This window comes from Triturus cristatus, chromosome 3_1, assembly GCF_964204655.1.
Source record: "Triturus cristatus chromosome 3_1, aTriCri1.1, whole genome shotgun sequence".
Taxonomy (NCBI): Eukaryota; Metazoa; Chordata; class Amphibia; order Caudata; family Salamandridae; genus Triturus; species Triturus cristatus.
The window spans coordinates 109803122-109822047 of NC_140583.1; the positions used below are offsets into that span (position 1 = coordinate 109803122).

Genomic DNA, 18926 nt, shown 5'->3' on the forward strand with positions numbered 1-18926 from the left:
TTAAAAAATTGTGATCAGTGTTGTTTTTATACTCAGGGTGGCAGATTTACAGTATCTGGTGCATCCCTGCTTATCAGCAGGGATGCTGCAGTTATTTTGCATGACGTTAAAAACCCTTCGCACCACCATAGATGCGCCGCATTTACAATGCGGCGCACTGTGGCACAAGGATAGACAGATGCGTGACGCATCTGTCAGCGTACAGGTGACGCAGTGCTGAAGTCGTGTCACAAGCGCAACGCAACTCCAGCACTGCTCAGGGGCGCCCTATACTTGCTGTGCTGTGTTACTCCTTACACCTGCTATGAGCAGGCGTAAGGTTTTGATGACGCGGGGGCGTAAAAGTGACTCAGTGAAAACTTGTAGATTTTACTGCGTCACTGTTACGGGGCTTCCTTGCGATGGAACGCCCACCCTGCATACATTACCTGACACAAGTATAATATAATGTAGCGCAGGACTTTACAACGTGACGCATCTCACTAGATGCGTCATGTTGTAAATAAGTCACATTGTGGCGCATTGTTTACGCTGATGCTGCTTCACAAATGTGATGCAACAGCAGCGTAAAAGTGTCACAAGGGGCCTGTAAATCTGCCCCTTAATTTTTCTTTGTCTTTCTAAATGTATTTTGACTTTTATTTAAACTTTGATGCAACCCACTTTATTAATTATTTTAGTGGTAACAGTATTATTTATTTTGATCAATTCTGATTGTAGAATATTTTGTACATTTTCTGTCTACCAGTATTATTTTGTTTTTCTTTCTTATTAAATGTTTATCTTTTAAATAAATTTGCTGTGGACATTGATTTTTTAACATTGGTCTGTCTTCACCACTGCATGCACTTACTCTGAGGTCTGCATTGTCACTCAAGCTAAAGTGCCAAAGGTGAACAAAGGGTTCTCTCACTGAAACCTCTGTGTCTCTGTGCAATGGACTGTGGCATCATAATGGGACTGTGGTCTGTGTTATTTGTTATTCAAGACAAAGGGAATGTAGGTATAGTTCAAAATATCTAAAAGATAAATGTCATGTCTTTCAGGTGGTTCTAGCACTGCATGGACAGCAGTCAACCCTGAGCACTGGACAAGACGCCATGTTTGCGACTGGCTGCAGTTCTGCTGTGACCAGTACAAGCTGGACTCTAACTGTATTCCCACCTTCCAGTTTGATATCACCGGAGCACAACTCTGCAGCATGAGCAAGGAGGAATTTATCGACTGGGCCGGAATATGTGGAGAATGCCTCTATTTCATCCTGCAAAACCTCCGGACTAACAGTTAGTATGGCAAGCATTGGCAAAGACGATATGTTTCGGCCATGTTGTACACCAGCGTATCTGCCGTTCAGCCTGGCTAAAAGTTAGTGGGTTAAAGGAGACTGGAATTGAGTATCGTAAAGTGGAGTGCTATGGAGTGGCGTGGATATGTGTAGAGCTGAGTTGGGTGGTGGGGAGTGAAGTGGAGTTTCATGGAGTGTCATGGAGACAGTAGAGTGTCAGAGTGGAGTAGAGTTGAGTGTCATAAAGTGTCGGAGTGCAGTAGAATGTTGTGGTGTGGCATAGAGTGTTGTAGTGTGGTGTAGAGCAGAGTGGAGTGGCATAGAGGGTGTCGCGCAGAGTAGAGTGTTGTAGAGTATAGTAGTGTACAGCAGGGTAGATTGTCATAGAGTGGAGTGCATATAGTTGAGTAGTATAGGAGAGTGGAAAGGCGCAGAGTGGACTAGAGTGTTGTGGAGTCACGTTGCGTAGAGTAGAGTTGAGTGTCAAAGGGTGGCATGGCATAGTGTGGAGTAGTGTGTTGTAAAATAGCGTGAAGTAAAGTGGCATGGAATGGTATAGAGGGAGTTATGTAGAGAGGTGTAGAGAGGAGAAGCATTGCAGTGTGGCATAGAGTGGAGTAAGGTGTTGTAGAGTGGAGTAGAGAGTCATCATAGAGTAGAGGAGAGCCTAATAGAGTAAATCGTCATGGAGTGGAGAAACGTAGAATGAAGTAGCGTAAAGACCAGTGTTGCAAAGTTGTTTGGTGTAGAGTGCCTTGGTTTTGAGTAAAGTGGTATAGAGTGATTTGACGTAGAGTACAGTAACGTAGAGTGGCATAGAGTGCAGTGGCATAGAGTAGAGTGTTGCATAGTACAATGCAGTGGCATAGAGTGCAGTGACAATGAGAAAATTATTTCAGAGTAGACTAAAGTTCTGTAGAGTGTAGTGGATCAGGGTAGTGTGACGTAGAGTGGATTGGGTTTAAGTAAAGTGGTGTTGAGTGCATTGGTATAAAGTGATGGGATTTACAGTAGAGTGGCGTAGAGGGCAGTGGAATAGTTGTGCAACATAGAACGTCGAGTAGATTGTTTCAGAGTAGAGTTAAGTGGCATAGAGTGGAGTGGTGAAGGGTAGAATGCAGTAGGATAGAGTAGTGGCGTAGAGCACTGTGATGTAAAGAGGTGTGGCACAGAGTGGAGTAGAGTGGGGTAGAGTGAAGTGGCATAGAGTATATTTTTCAGAGAAGAGTAAAGTGGCGTAGAGTAGAGTGGGGCAGTGGCATAGAGTATATTTTTCAGAGAAGAGTAAAGTGGCGTAGAGTAGAGTGGGGCAGGGGAGAATAGAGTGGTGCAGTACAGAGTACAGTGGACTAAAGTAGTAGCGTAGAGTGCATTGGCATAGAGTGCAGTGTTGCATTACAGAGTAGCATGGCATAGAGTAGAGTGGCATAGAGTGGAGTGGCATAGAGTGGAGTGGTGCAGAGTGGAGTAGAGTGCAGTGGAATAGAGTGCAGTGGTGTAGAGAAGTATGTTTCAGAGTAGAGTGAAGTGACGTAGAATGGAGTGGTGCAAGGTAGAGTGCAGTAGCATAGAGTAGTAGCGTAGAGCACAGTGGTGTAAAGAAAAGTGGCGCAGAGTGGAGTAGAGTGGGGTAGAGTGCAGTGGCATAGAGTAGATTATTTCAGGGGATAGTAAAGTGGCGTAGAGTAGAGTGGGGCAGGGGAGAGTAGAGTGGTGCAGGACAGAGTACAATGGATTAGAGTAGTGGCGTAGAGTACGTTGGCATAGAGTGCAGTGTCGCATTACAGATTAGAGTGGCATAGAGTAGAGTGGAGTGGCATAGAGTGGAGTGGTCCAGAGTAGAGTAGAGTAGAGTGGTGCAGCATAGTGTGCAGTGGTGTAGAGAATATTGTCTCAGAGTAGAGTTGAGTGGCGTAGAGTGTAGTGGTGCAAGGTAAAGTGCAGTAGCATAGAGTAGTGGCATAGAGCACTGTGGTGTAAAGAGGAGTGGCGCAGAGTGGAGTAGAGTGGGATAGAGTGCAGTGGCATGGAGAAGGTTGTAAAGTGGCATAGAGTAGAGTGGGGCAGGGAAGAGTGGTGTGGTGCAGGACAGAGTATAGTGGAATAGAGTAGTGGCGCAGGATGCAGTGTTGCATTGCAGAGTGGAGTGGCATAGAGTGGAGTGGTGCAGAGTAGAGTGTCAAGACTGGACTGGTGTATAGTGCAGTGGTGCATATCAGAGTGGGGTAGAGTACACTGGCATAGAATAGAGCGGTGTAGAGTAGAGAGGCATAGAGTGAAGTGGAGTACAGTGTTCCTCCAGATTCCAGCAGTGCCAAAGCTGACTCTGGTGGAAGGCTGTGGTTGTTTCAGTGGAACATGTTCACCTATTTCATTGTTGACAACATACATCCGGCAAGTAGTATAAAAACTATGTTTTGACATAGGAATGATGTTAAGGCTGTAGTGTAATAATGTAGTGGGTTTCCTAGCTCCTACTTGTAGTTTTCAGGAAAGCAGTAATCTGTGTTTCCTAGTTTTTTATGGCACGGTGCTACTGCACGTGTTGCACATACTGAGGCTATCGCTCATTTAGTGTAGCTGTGTAGACCACACCTTTGGACTTGCCAATGTATGTTATTATTTAAAGGATTTGGTACTCGGACTCACTGACTGCAAACAGAAAAATCATTAGACATTCACTAGAAGGTAACGTTAAGCAAAATCCAACAGTGCTTTGATAGAAACACCTCAACATTTATATTTGTCTAGTGTCTGCACCTCCTGGCTGCAGGCCTATTTTAAAGATTATGTTGCAGCCTCATAAACTGGAGCACAGGAGGTGCACGAGCAAACTCTATAGGGACTCTACCACAGTGAAAATTTTACAGTGGCCTCTTCTTAATGAAGAATCATTTAAATACTGTCTATCCAAGGTAAACTCAGGTTCCCCTCTGGACCCTCTACCAGCCAATATTTTAAAAACACTTTCTCCAACCATATTGAGACTCTGTAGAGATCTCCTAAATACATCAATACGTGAATCACATGTTCCATTGGATTGGAAACACGCGATCGTGATTCTGTTACTGAAAAAACCCAATACCGATCCTGCGGATTTGGCGAACTTCCGCCCTATTTCGCTCCTACCAGTATTTTCTAAAATCCTGGAAAAGCATATCAACTTTCACTTAACTACCCACATTGAAAAATCGGGATATCTACACCCCTCCCAATCGGGTTTCAGAACTTACCACTCTACTGAAACTACCCTTTTGGGAGTAACTGAAAAATTACGGCAATGCTTAGATCAGGGTGAGACCATGGCGCTCATTTTATTAGATCTGAGCGCAGCATTTGACACCGTGTCTCACCCTATCTTGCTGAACTCTCTTCAGTTAGCAGGTGTTGAAGGTTCAGCTCTGCTTTGGCTTTCCTCTTTTCTGAGTGACCGTTCATTCCAGGTCTTTTCTTCTGTGGTTTCTTCCACCTCTCGAGCATCTGCATATGGAGTTCCTCAGGGTTCTACCTTGAGTCCACTACTTTTTAATAACTATGTGCGCCCCCTTGCTACCATCGTTGAGGACGCAGGACTCACCCTTTACTTCTATGCAGATGATACTCAAATCATCTTTTCGCTATCCTCCTCTAAAGACGATACGATATCTTCTTTAAGGAACGGTCTACTCCAAGTTTCGAAATGGATGAACACCAACTGCCTGAAACTAAACGGGGATAAAACGGAGGTCATCATCTTGGGGAAAGATAAACATCTTTGGAATTATTCTCATTGGCCTCAAGAAATGGGTTAATTTCCTCAGCCGGTTACCCAAGCCCGTAATTTAGGCTTCATCATTGACAGCCAACTCTCTATGAGGCAACAAGCAGTAAGCACGGTAGGAACTTGTTTTTCCATATTACGATGGCTGCGGAAAATAATTGGGATACTTTCTTTCTCTACACAAAGAACCGTAGTCCAATCCCTTATAATGTCTCGATTGGATTACGGGAATATTCTCTACTTAGGCTGCAATAAGGAACCTGTTACGAGGCTGCAAATGGTTCAAACCTCTGCAGCGCGCCTTCTTTGCCATATTGCAAGAAGAGCCTCGGTTACTCCTTCTCTGCAGGATCTTCATTGGCTCTGCATTAACAACTGCATCAAATTCAAAGCTCTCTGCCATATTTTTAAAATAAAACAAGGTGCAGCTCCAGTTTATCTACAAGAACTCATCTGCCCTTACATACCACACCGCGCTCTGCGTTCCTCTACCCTGGGTAATCTAACACTTCCCAGAGTTAAACTGACAAGAATGGGCGGACGCTCTTTTGCGTACCTCAGACCGAAACTTTGGAATTCTCTTCCTAAGCATGTGAAGTTGGAACCCTCTTATCTAAAATTTCGCTGAGACATTAAGACATGGCTCTTCATTCAGCAAATGGCCTAAGCTACCTGGTCTAAAATTGAGACTTATTGCGCCGGGAAACCCTTTTAGGGTAGCTGTGCGCCTAATAAATTTAATAATAATAATAATAATGAGTAAGCTCCATGGGGTAAGTAATATGAATTCCTCTTGCTTCCCTATAAACTATGTCACTTTGAAGTCACAGAAAAAGAAAAAAATACACCTAGCTGCCTCTGAAGATTGAGCCTGATATTTGACCTTCGTATTTTAATGCACAGCAAATGTGACAGGATAAGGACAAGATTTATAGGCCTGTTTACCGAAAGTGAAATCTCGGAAGTATATAGTAAACAAAGTTTGGGCAAAAGAAGGGACGCACTGAAGCTGGGCAACCTGAAACAAATGTAGACAGCAAATAGAAAGCAAGGAAATGTGAGTAACAAACCATAAAGCCAATAGTAAGCAATATGCATTCCCGGGAAAGTTCTGTGAATATCCCCAAGATGTCTTCAACAAACAAAACAACTGCTCTGTCTATTAGGCTTCGACTGAATAAGAGTAGAAAGCTGTCATTTCCTGACTTACCAGAAGATGGCAGTATGCTATAGTTTAAGTAGTTCTGAGTTATATTTCGCTGTGTACTAGTTTTGGTACAGGCCATCAATTTGCAGTATGACTCAGTATGACTCAGCTAACAGGTAAACATTGAGATCACTAGTTTTAGTGGGCAAGAAAAGCTGCATCGGAAAGAAATGTGACGCCAGTAGCCAGTGAGTGCAGTGGGCGAACACCACTGCTACGGTTGCTGTGAGTTGGGGTTATTGCACAGTTTTTCATATAGGTTGGTTAAATTAGGAACAGGTTTTGCAGGCAGTCTAAATGTGGCTTATAGACATTTTAATTCCTTCCCGTCTGTCATAGCACCCAGGAGCAATATTTCTCTGTTGGTGCAAATAATGTTTGTGCATGTATAAGCAATGCATACACAGACCAAAACATTGGGGGCCTCATTCACTGTATTTTGACGCACTGCAGTAAGCCTTCCTTCTGCACTGCCGTGTGTCAAAATACAAGGCAGGAATGCGTCATATCGACAAGATACTTGCATTCCTGTCCTCCCTGCACCGGCCTGCAAACAGCAGCCATGTGCCATCGCAGAAACGCTCGTGCCATGGTGCCAGGGCGACTGCAATGCAGGGATGATTGTTGTTGTGCTTGAGGGGACACCTTCCTGCACAAAAACAATACCCATGGAATACCCCTTTCACACAGAGTAATGCGGGAAAGGGGCCCATATTTACAAGATCATGAAAAGTCAGGCAAGGTGACTTTGTCGCCTTGTAAATATATGGACGGGCACACTGCGCGGCAGATGCATTTAACAAAAAGTGACCCATCAGCTGCACAATGAGCTCGTAAATGAGGCCCTGGATTCAGAGCAGGTGACTTTTTAGATACAGGAGAAACAGAGCCTATCTTTTACAGTGTATCCCACTAACGTTTGCACAGGGTTCACATTAACTAACGCAGTTTCCGTTGAAGTGCGGAGGAACAGCGGGCCCAAATGAAATGACTGCGGATGCTAAATATCATGCAGAGAGAGGGAGTGCTTTCTGACCCTGCGTGTGTGTGTGCGGGCGGGGTTTCTCCCCTTTTATTATCCATTCCTGACCTATAACGTGGGGCCAGGGCATGCATGCGTTACGCCGCCGGGCATGACCTTGCTCCGTACTACATTCCACCGAAATTTTAAACTGAAATCACAAACATAACCATTGTACAAAATGTTCCGTGATAGCCAGAGGAGGGTAGAGATGTTGGAGGTACTCATGCATCAGTCGCATACATAGCCCTCATAAGTCCTGGGCCTCGCAATAGTGATTCTTGTCGTTATGGGTGACATTGAAAGCCTCATATATGAGTTTTTTGCCATAGGGCAGTGCCTCAGGCCTTCCTGCTGCGCTACAGCAATAGAAAAGTGCAGAAATGCACCATACCTATCAGATATGGAATATTCCTGTCCTTCTCTCCTGTGCTTGCCACAGAGGGCTACTGTGCTCAAGACAGGCACATGCAGCACACATAGAAAACGGCTAAACGAGGAGAAATAAAGATATTTCTCCTCTTTGTGCCTCCTTTATGCCTCCCTTGGAAATAGTACGTTTTTGGCGCTGCCTCAGAGTTAAGATTTCACGTAAATCTGGGGCAGTGTCAAAAAGCCATGGAAGTTGCGGGGAACGCCACCAGCAACACCCACTGCACACCCCTCTAACGAAGAAAACTGGGTTAAGGGGACCAATATTTACAAGGCAGCGTTAAGCCAAAAAAAGTGGCATAGTGCTGTCTGGTAAATATGAAGCAGGCACCTGCGTCACGGAACGTCACAAAGAGTGAGGTTCCAGGGGCGCAAGAGGCCTCATAAATGAGGCCTCGAGTTGATGCATGCATAGAGGGAGTGTTTGTGTTGGTGAGTTGTCTCTGGCCATAGTGGGGCTGCTGCTTGTGACGAGGGCTAGGCGGTGGCATGCCCTCTCTTTTGTCGATATCCTGCTCTTGTTTTCCCAAATCCTGCTAAAGTGTGCATGGAGGTTGTGTGTTATACCTATTAGTATTCTTCTGACGCTACTTGGTAAAGGCAGACACGTTTCTCATGACACAGTCAAAGTTGTGTATGTATGTCACCATAGTGCCTTTCCAATCAACGAATCAGAGGGACCATGTTTCAAAATGGAGCGGAGACTTCCCATCGGGGCGTCGATCACGTAGAAAAAAACAAACCCTCACATCCTTGTTTGGCACTCTAAGAGCTATGCTGGCACTTGTTCTCCCTCGTTGTGAAGCCAAAGGCACTGGAGTCCATATATTGCTGCGTGAGGGATGTTGTCTCAGATGGCTCTCCCAAACCAGATGTTCGCCAGGGCTCTATGGGTAGTGCTGTGAGGAGTGCTCCAGTATGTACCAAGTGGTTTATTGATGGCACTCTCCACACCCACTTGTTCACAACGGATGCAGATGGATTTGTTGAGCGTGCACATCAGCCTTTCAACTTCAGTGTTGTCTTGGGGCCAGTGAGTGTAATTTTCCTGTGGGTAATAGTAAGAGACTGCGAATACCTCTTCGGTCTTGGCTTTGAAACAGGGACCATTGTCACTCTTGAGGATATTCGGATCTCCAAAAGTTGAAAAGATCTTATCGAGACACTTCCTGGTGTGCTCGAACTTGGTCGCTTGCAACACTTCAACGATGGGGAATTTGGAAAATGCATCTGAGATGACCAGTATATAGCACCAGTCGGACAGAGTGCTAAAATTCAAACTAATGTCACACCAGAGGCCATTGCTCAAGCTGTCGGTTACAAATGGAGGGGGCTGATCTGGTGACTCGTTTATGACCAAGTCATCGACTTCAGCATCTAGGGTTGGTAACCAGACTTTTTATCTCAAGGATGCTTTAGTCTTAGTGGATCCTTGGTGACCTGTGTGTGCTAGGGCTAGCATTGATGGCCACAGCAAGCGAGGGACTATATGATGCCCGCGTAGGAGGTGTCCTGGTTCCCTGGTGCTGAGTTTATGGCAGATGTTCCATATAGCAGGGAGGTGACGTTGTCATACTTTATACGGTCTCGGAGGAAGTTTTTCCATTTCCCTGATTATGTGGCCTCCCAGGTTTTCTGGAGGTACAGCTCTAAGGAGGTAATGCTAGCAGTGTCTTGAAGGGTGAGAGCCTTACGTCAGCCAACTTCCGCAACCCAGTGAGCGTACTCATCCACGTCAGACAGGAAGCCTGAGGGGCCGTCAGCCGGTTGACAGGGGCGCCTCATGAGGTATTTGCCAGGATTATTGCATTCCGGTTTGTAGCAACAATCAATTGGTATTTTCAGAGCTACAGGGCCCATGTCTCAATGTGGGGTGGTGGATGTGGCACAGTGCCGGCAAAGAGTGGTATCAGAGGTTTATGGTTCATTATGACTCAGACAGGAGGGACATAGAGATAAAGGTGAAAAGGGTTTCACTCCCATTTAATGGAAAGAGCTTCCTTCTTGATGTTGGCATAGGATTTTCAGTGTTTGTTTGGGCTTTTCTGGAAAATGCAACAGTTGACCAGTGTTTGTCAGACATGTGCTGTATCCGATTGGGCTAGCATTTAGCACTAGCTCAGACTCCTTCGCAGAGTCAAAGTAGACCATCACTAAGTCTTGGAGCAGTGCCTTTTTGATGGCCTGGAAGGCATCATCTTCAGTTCACCCCTTCGGTTCATCCCATGGAGTGGATGTTTTAGTGAGGCATCTCAGAGGGCCTGCCAGCATCACCAAGTTGGGTATGAACCATCCACAGTATGTTGTGTGGCAGAGGAAGCTCCTAACTTCAGTCATTCAAATAGGGCGTGGGGGCTTCGTTGACATCTATGCACTTGGCTGATTTACTTTGATGCCCTCATTGGAAAAGATGTATCAGAAAAAATCAATTTCCTGGTGAAAATATTGGCACTTTGAGGGTGAGGCAGCTGTGTCAGGTTTCTTGTAAGCGGAACGCAGGTAACATGAATGGCTGTCAAGGATGGGTACATGGATGAGAATGTCATCGCTGATGCTGGTGGCCCCTTCAAGACCCTCAAGGACTTCAAGTATCGCATTCTGTAATACTTTCACAGCTGATGAAATTCTGAAGTTGAGTTTCTGGTAGCGGCAGGGGCCGATGTGAGTGCAGAACGTTGTGATGTACCTGTTGTCCTCGTGTAGGTTAAGTTGATCGTAATGTGAGTTCTGGTCGGCATTTGAGAACCACTTTGAGCCATTGATGTCGGTAAAGAAGTCATCAAATTTGTGGGAGTTATTTTGATCCGTCTTTATGGCCTTATTGGGAAGGCGCAAGTCAATGCAGATTCAGATGCATCACAGTTGTTTAGTTTTGTTCGCTAATACCATGGAAGATACCCTGGAGCGGACTGGACAAGTGTTCAATGACACCAGCATCTTCGAGTTTCTGTAGCTCTTCTTTCACCGCTGGATGGACGGGAAATGGAATCCTGTGGTGTCTAAGCGCAAATAGGTGGACTGCTAGATCGATGTGGGAAGAGACAGTAGGAGCTTTAGGCAACTCAGGTTGATGAAAAGGCATAGGAAACTGAGGAGCAGATGGTCCGTATCACTGGAGAGGTCCCCAGTGGCGGTAGCAAAGTAGATGAGTTGTAAACGCCCTGCTGTGCCACAGATAAGGAGCGTGTCTGAGTCCACTGAATTAAAGCAGAATTTTGTCAGGAAGGAGTGAGTACCTTTGATACAGAACAGGTGAAGGTTCCTTCCAATGTGATGGGTTTTTGAGCTTTCATAGGCAAATATGCAGACTGCTTTAAGCATGAACATGGGTTGGGACCAGGACATTGAACTGTACTAGGCTGGTGTCATTGACTGATGGGACAGTGTTGATGAGAGATGTGACTGGCGTGCAACCAATCTGAATTTGGCAGGTAGGGTGGACCAGTCTTGATGGTCACCCTGATTCCAAGGTGCATGAAATCAGGAAGATTTTGTCATTGCCTTTTTCTGTAGACACGTACCCAGGGCTGGAGGTGGTTGTTGCGCTCTCTGGGTCTGGTGACTGATCTTGTGTGATTGCTCCCACTCCTTGGTATCTGGACACACCATCGTCTCTTAATGCGGGCGATCAGCGTCCACCTCGGCAGACATTCACAAAGTGGTTGGGGCAATGACATGTGTAGCAAGTTTTGCCTCTGGCTGGGCACTCAAGAAGCTAGTGTATGGTGAGCACACAGTAAATACAAAAGTCTTGGGGGATTCCTCTAAGCTGGTGGGTATGTGTGCTTTTGGGCATGGGGGCCCTTTTTAAACATCGGCAGTAGTGTCAGTCTTGAATGAGCTACTGGAATGCCATTTTCATCTGGTCCACGTAGTCATTAAAGTGCTTGTGAGAGTGAGCAAATCAGACTTTTATCGAGTGGCATGCTGGGCCGGACGAGGATGTAGGGGCTGAGGGCAGTGGACCTGTACCCCTGTATAATCTGGGTGCGCACTTCTTTCAATAGATCGTCTTCAATACAGGTGCTGACCAGCTTCCTTAGGCAGGTATAGAATAAATCAATGGATTAGCCATCATGCTGGTGGGCTTGCCATGGTTGGAACCTTTCAAAGTCTGGGTTCATTTGGGGATCAAAATATGCATTCAGGGCTGCTATGGAACCGTCATCATTAGCACCAGTCCCCGGAAGGTTGCGGAAGAGTTTGAAGATCTCCTTTCCCTCATGATGTAGCAACAGGAAACTCCCCATTTAATCATCTGACTCTTTGGTCGCTTTAAAATAGTTATTCAGGTGCGCGAACCACATGCGCCAGCAAAGGGCCGCCATTGCAGCCTCGCTGAGCTCGCTGAAGCGAGGCAATGGATTGGATACACTACCAATGGCATGAGCTGGCATGAGTCCCTGTGGCGGAGGCGCGATGGCCTGGGGAGATAGTAGACCCTGTTTTTGAGGTGCGGATTGGGAGCTCTCTGGGTAAGGTTGGCTGCCCTCAGCAGTGGGCACTGGAGTCTTGGGGACGGATGTTCAAGGCTCGAGGATGTGACCACAGTGGGAACAGTGAACAGTGTTGTGGTACTCACAGTTAGGACAGCAGGGGCGGCAACTGGGCGGTAGCCCTATGTTGAGGAGTCATGTATCACATGACATGCGTTGGTGCAAGGAGGCTGAAAACAACATGGAACAGCCCTTTGTGGGGCTGCATGATGCAGGTTGCGGTGTGGCCGGCGGGTGATGTTTGCCACTAAGGCCGTGTTGGTAGGGCTGAGAACCGACAATGAATGGTGGGGATGTAGTTGCGCATAGTGTGATAGAGGTTGGAGCAGGTTCCTGGGGTGCAGTGGGGACAGCTTCACCTCATCCCCACTATGGTGCAGCAGGCCAAATGAAATAAGAGCAGCCCCTAAATAACAGGCAGGGACATAGAGGGGTATATTATCAAGCACAGCGTTACAATTATCGCCGCTTTAGCGGCAGAAAACTGCCGCTAAAGCAGCGATAATGGGCTTGATAATATGCCGCAGAGAATTCCAATAGCAGCCCATGTTGACACCAGAAAATGGGCTTCTATGGGAATTCTCAAGGGCATATTATCAAGCCCATTATCGCCGCTTTAGCTGCAGTTTTCTGCCGCTAAAGCGGCAATATTTTTAACGCTGTTTCTTCATAATATGCCCCAGAGTGCTTTCGCATCTCCGGATGTGTGTACGCAGGAGGGGTTCTCTCTTTTCATTATTCACTCCTGACCTCTAACATGGGGTCAGGGCATGCATGCATGTTTGCGTTACACTGACAACATGACCTTGCGATGTACTATTTCCCTCCGAACTTGGGCTTTTAAAGTGGTAAATAAATTGACAATAGCTTATGCAATGCATTGCTTCATGCCTGTGCAAATCTTTAGTAAATGAGGGCCTATATTTCTTCAGTTTTGCACGAGCTCTTGACGAAGGTGCAGTGCTTAATTTGAGCCGGTGGATGCTGGTGGGAGCAACCAGCACTTATTTTTGGGACAGGCACTTATTTTGCTGCAACAGACATTTAGCGATAACTAGAGAGGAAAAAATTCACAAAGTGGAAAGCAGAGGAAGAGAAAGACGTAAATACTGTTGCAAAGGGAGAAAGCAAGGACCTGCAAGAATGAGCTAAAGGGACAGGAAGTGTCTGGTAGTGATTTAAAGAGGCGTGGGGTGGATTCAAGATTGCGCAGCCTTGGTAGTCAGCGTCCTGACATTTTATTGCACCAGCCACGAGCTTCTAGTCAAGGGCACGCATTAATTTACGCATTAAGCACTGGGAAGGTTTAACTCAAATTCTAGGCACAAGTGGTGCCAGCCATGTGACATTTGCCCTGCAGATTTTCAATAATTTCCAGAAAACCTGAATCAGCAGATATTGCACTTATTGCACTTCCGGAACAGACCGAAATGTTTTCAAAAATAACTCAATTCTATTTGCGTCCTCGTCTAAAGCAGGTCCATAGTTTATTAAAGCTTGTGTTTAGTCAGAAGAAATAAAGTTCTGCAGCTTTTGGAATAAAGTAACATTAAAAAGAAACACATTTCCTCATATTTCTATTATTGGATTCGCCCTGGACACCAACTGCACCTTCATGAAACACATTGCTGAAAAAACAAAGATGGACTGATACTAGTTTTACAATCACAAAGGTTTCCTTTGGACTCCACTATACAGCCAACCATATATATGATACCCAGAAAGAGTCTTCCACCATATCACTTAATCCAATTCATTACAGTCAGGATGGGAGAATAGATCTGTATACCCAAAGCTACTAGTAAATGCAAGACTAATGGCAAAAAGTTAAAAAGATTTTATTCAATCCAAAACACACAATGCTACACAATAAATGACACTGTGTCATGAGATAAGAGAAACAATACAAATTCATTACATTTCATTTAAAAAATACAAACATATCACACGACATAGGTTTTAAAATATGAGCGGGAGTACAAAAAACAGACCAAACACTTTGTCTTAGATTGATCACATCCGTAATACTTGTTTCTCAAAAACTGAGACTGGGTGCTGTGTTCTGTTGGCACTCAAGTTTTAGTGATAATACAGATTGTGGTCCTAATAAAACAGGCGTCGATGCATTTCGGCGGAGAAATTATAATGCCACCTTTTTCAAGACAAATGTATTATGACTCTCGAAAATTGATAAAAACAAGCACAATAAAATTCACCTCTTTTATCATAGACGTTTGGGGGAATATAGATATATCTTGAGCAGCAGATTATTAATATGTCTGAGCTTCAGGGGCAAACACCTCCTATTTTCAGCCCTGCCTGGTAAAGGACTGCCTAAAGGATGTACCCAAAGCAAAAAATATAAGGTCTAGGACTAGACAGTTCAAAAAATCCTGTTGAAAGCAGAGACTATAATCCTCGCATTCATTGCACGAAAAATCTGCATAGAATGTCCTCGAATATAGGTAAATAGTTGTTCATATAGTTTTATTTTCCTTTTATAATGAACAAAGTAGGGGTCAATGAGCTTCTTGCAATAATCCTGTGATAATATGAATCTTGTTAGTACGCGGGCAGCAGCCTCACGACCTCCGTTCCCGTAGCTGAAGAATAATGCGGGTACTAGTTTTCCCTTCTGAAAAAGTGAAACTGTTTCTTCTAGAAAGTGACTTCAGAACTACTGTTCAAGCCCTCATGCTATCACATCTCGATGATGGTAACACCTTACTCCATAGGAATATATCTCTTTACAACGAATGCGCTACAACGCGTTGTTACAGTGCAAACCATTACATCGCAAGTCCTTACAATGACTTGCTGTAGGGGGAGTGCTGGACTTAGGAATATTATAATTTACTATTACTACTCCAGTTTATGCAACAGCAGGAAAGGTGTTGGGTTGTAAATCCAACACCTTCTGGCCCCTACAGCAAGGCGTTGTAATGACTGGTTATGTAATGGTTCGTGTTGTAACAACGCGGTCGTTGTAACGACCGCATTGTAATGGAATGCGTTGTAGCGCTTTCGTTGTAAACTATGTCTCCCACTCCATAGCCTCCTGCAGCACGTCTCATCCAGGGCCTGAAGAAAGAGAATCACATCGCCCCCATCCGGAAGGAGCTCCATTGGCTCCCTTGCCGGTCTGCACCATTTTTAAAACCAGCTGCAACGTTTACAAATGTGACCAACAGAACTCAGACTGTCAGCTGCGGTGACTTCACAGGCGAACCCTTCGGTCTCCCTTGTGGGGTGCCACAGTAGGCTTTGCTCACCCCTACTTTGTTTGATCGATATGCAGCTCTTCTGGCAAGTCTGGTACGGCCATTTTGCTTCCATGTCGTACCAAACATTGGTGACACCCAGATTATTGTCTCAGTGTCTGACGATATGATATCAGTGGCCAAGAAATTTAAACTTTGCATGGTGGACATTGGGATTTGGAGGAAGGAGAACTGCCTGAAACCGAATGCAGGGCATATTGAGTTCCTGGTCTTTTATCCCTGTGGAGCATAGAAATGCAGCAGTCACTACAAAGGTCTCTACTTGAATTACAATAAATTCTCACTCAATAAACTCAAGTTATAAGAACCATAGCTGCCCATTTGAGATTGAATATTTCCAAATGCCGGTCAGTAAGGGAGGGCTTGCGTTCTCTACATTGGCTACTCGGGAGGTCAGGGGTGAATTTCAAAGCATTGTGGATGGTCCATCGGGCACTGCACCATCAAGGACCTCTTCCCCTCAGGTTATCATTCTAATGGTATCTGCCTAAACGGCAACAGAGATCATCTTCCTTGGGGTGGCAATTGTTCCGAGGTTTTGGAAGGAGAGATGAGGTGGCCGCACCTTTTCGGTGGTGGCTTCCAAATTGTGGAACACACCGCCAATCCACATTTCCAGTTTAGACTCTTAGATGGCCTTCCATAAGAATTTGAAGACATGGTTGTATTCTCTTCTGTAAGTTTTTCCTGTGGATAGTTTTTTTCTGGTGGCCGCGGCTTGACGCTCTAGGCCATAGTGCGCTTTATAAATCTAAAATCAAATTCATACGGCCATCACAACCAGCAACCCCGCTTACCTAGCAGAAAAGCTCACCATCTCTGGTGGGTCTCAGCCCACACGTCAGCCAGGACTCCATCAGACTAAGAAGTGTAGGAAAAAAAGCAAGGCAGCATGTGCTTTCCATCCATGCACCCAGAATCTGAAAAAAACATTCCCATATCTGTCAAGACCACCCTAAAGCTGCACCAATTTAGAAAAGCCAAAGTATACAAAACCATTAAACATACACTTCATAAAACTTTAAAAAACAAATATAACACCAATAAAACGTAAAAAGATAAACTTGTGTTGTCAATGCATTACATTGAAAGTCCTTATGTATAACAATCGAGTTAATCGTGTCTAGATCGTCTTGACCTCAAACCTGCAAGTAAAAAGCACGAGGCAGCAAATTAAAATGTTCCTTCAGCTGGAGCTGTAAATACATGAGTGCCGGGCGAGTTTGTAAGAAATTCAGGACTTTCAATAACGAAAGGATAAACCGCTTCCTAGACATGCTAAAATATTTACAGAACCACACAAAATGTAAGGTATCCTTAGTAAACATATTATCACAGACTGAGGCCCCCCAAATGTTCCCGACAAGACCATCCACTGGAGGCGGCCAAAAGATGGTACAGCAAATTAAACCTGATTCTTATCGCCACAAATCTATTCCTCTCAATGGGTAAAAGAGTTGGATAGGGCTCCATACCTTGTACAGTTTTTAATAGCATGTGGCCCGTACCATCGGTTTCACCAGCTCTGTGTGTGTTCACGTTGCAGAACTACAGGGTTGGAAAACAAAGCTCCCACCCCTCTGAGCTCCAGGAGGCGTCGGGAATTATGGCAGGCGCGCAACACCCATTGGGCTCACCGGGCTTCAGTCCCCCCCCCCCCTGGCGTCCGTCTAATTGCAGCCGCACCAGAGTACTTCACGGGTCCTTAAAAGACCATTTACTCGTTAATGAGGCTTTTGTTGTGTATTCGCCCCTTCTTACAGTCCCTCTGCCTATGGCCGGAAGACTTAGCCCCCCCCGAAATCTTTTTCAGCCCCCCCCCCGTAATTTGGCTCTAGTTGCCCGCCTGAATGATGGTTATGGACTATGTCAGGCCTGCCCATGCTCGTAAAAGCTACCTTTACATACGTGTCGTGTCTACACTCTCAATGACGACAGACACGGAGGGTTCTATATTCACGTTCTTTATTTCATTCCTTACACCAGCATGTCATTCCCTCAACTGCCGACCTGACCTCCTACTCCGCCTCTTCCTGTCGCTCCTCGTCCTCCCCTATCTCCGCCCATCCTGCTCCGCCCATACAACCACTAGACCCCACATCTCCACATCTCCCCCTTTGTTAGCAATGAACGGGGTCACTAGGAGTTACATCTCCTCAATCAGCCGCTTGGGCTGGCAGATCGTTTGTCGTGGACGGAGTGTTCGGCCTTCAGGCACTGTGTTAGATTCTGTTCCGGGTGGCTGCCCCACTGGACTGTCACCCTGGCTCTGTGTCGCAGGCTGCAGAGTTTGTGAAGTTGTATGTTGCGACTCTAGAGTCTCTTGCAGAGCCGGGCTACACTTCTGAAAGTGAGACACATTCCGGGTTACCCGCCTGGTGTCTGACTCTGCTGTCAGCATGGTGCCTTTCTGACGAATGACCGTCAGAGGTTCCGCTCTGAACTTGCTGTCTGTCTTCTTGGACTGTTCTTGCTTGACGATCACGCAGTCCCCTTCGTGGAACGAGAGAGAGCGAGCCCGCCGTCTCCCATCTGCGTACGCTTTCATGGTGTCCTTGCGAGCTTTGTCGGTGGCTTCGACCTCCCGATGAATACGGTTGGGAGAAATGGGTCGCAGCGCTCCCTCCCAAGCGGGTATCCGGGTCCTGACCGGGCGCCCCAGCATGAGTGTAGCAGGGCATTTGCCCGTGGTGGCATGCGGCGTCGTCCGGTAGGCTCGGAGCACGTCATTGAGGGCCGCCTGCGGGTCTCTTTTGTCCAGAGCAGCCTGTTGGAATGTCCTTTTTAAGGTGGCCATGAACCTCTCCGCTGTGCCGTTGGCCTGCGGCCATAGGGGTGTGATCCGTCGGTGTCGCACATTCATGAGCGTCAGGAAATCACTGAATTCCCGGCCATTGAACGGAGGCCCATTGTCTGTTTTCACCTCCGCGGGTAGACCCCAGGCTGCAAATACTTCATCCAGGATGGTGAGCGTGGCAGCTGCGTTGGTGGATGGGACGAACCGGGCGATGGGAAACCTTGAGTACTCATCTATTATAACTAGCACGTACTTGCCCGATGACATGGGGCCGTAGAAGTCCATGGCCAGCTCTTGCCATACTCCTGGTGGCAGGGGCGTCATCTGGAGTGGAGCGGGAGGGTCTCCTTGCCTTACCACTTGGCACTGCAGGCAGTCTTTTAGGGTGTGCTCTACCATCTTGTCTAGGAAGGGGAACCAGACACGTTCACGAAGCGCTCTTTTCGTCGTGACTACTCCTCGATGACTTTCGTGTGCCAGGTTGACGACTCCCTGTCTCAGTTGTTGGGGTATCACAATTCGAACGTCTCGCAGCAGTAGGCCATCAGGTGTGACGGATAGTTCTTCGCACACATTCCGGAATGCTTGCCACTCCTGACGCCTTGTGGTGTCACCTTTTTCGTCCTCCACCTCTTCGTGCCGCCATC

At 46.2% G+C, this 18926-nt stretch overlaps 1 protein-coding gene across 2 annotated transcripts in view; it reads left to right on the top strand.

Annotated features, from left to right (window-relative positions):
* Positions 1-18926, top strand: part of ELF5 (E74 like ETS transcription factor 5) — a 233881-nt gene that overhangs the window by 166500 nt on the left and 48455 nt on the right. For both annotated transcript variants that reach the window (XM_085643513.1, XM_085643512.1), the window contains exon 3: positions 1047-1283. In XM_085643513.1, the coding sequence (XP_085499639.1) occupies positions 1047-1283 (237 nt within the window). The remainder of the gene's footprint in view (positions 1-1046; positions 1284-18926) is intronic.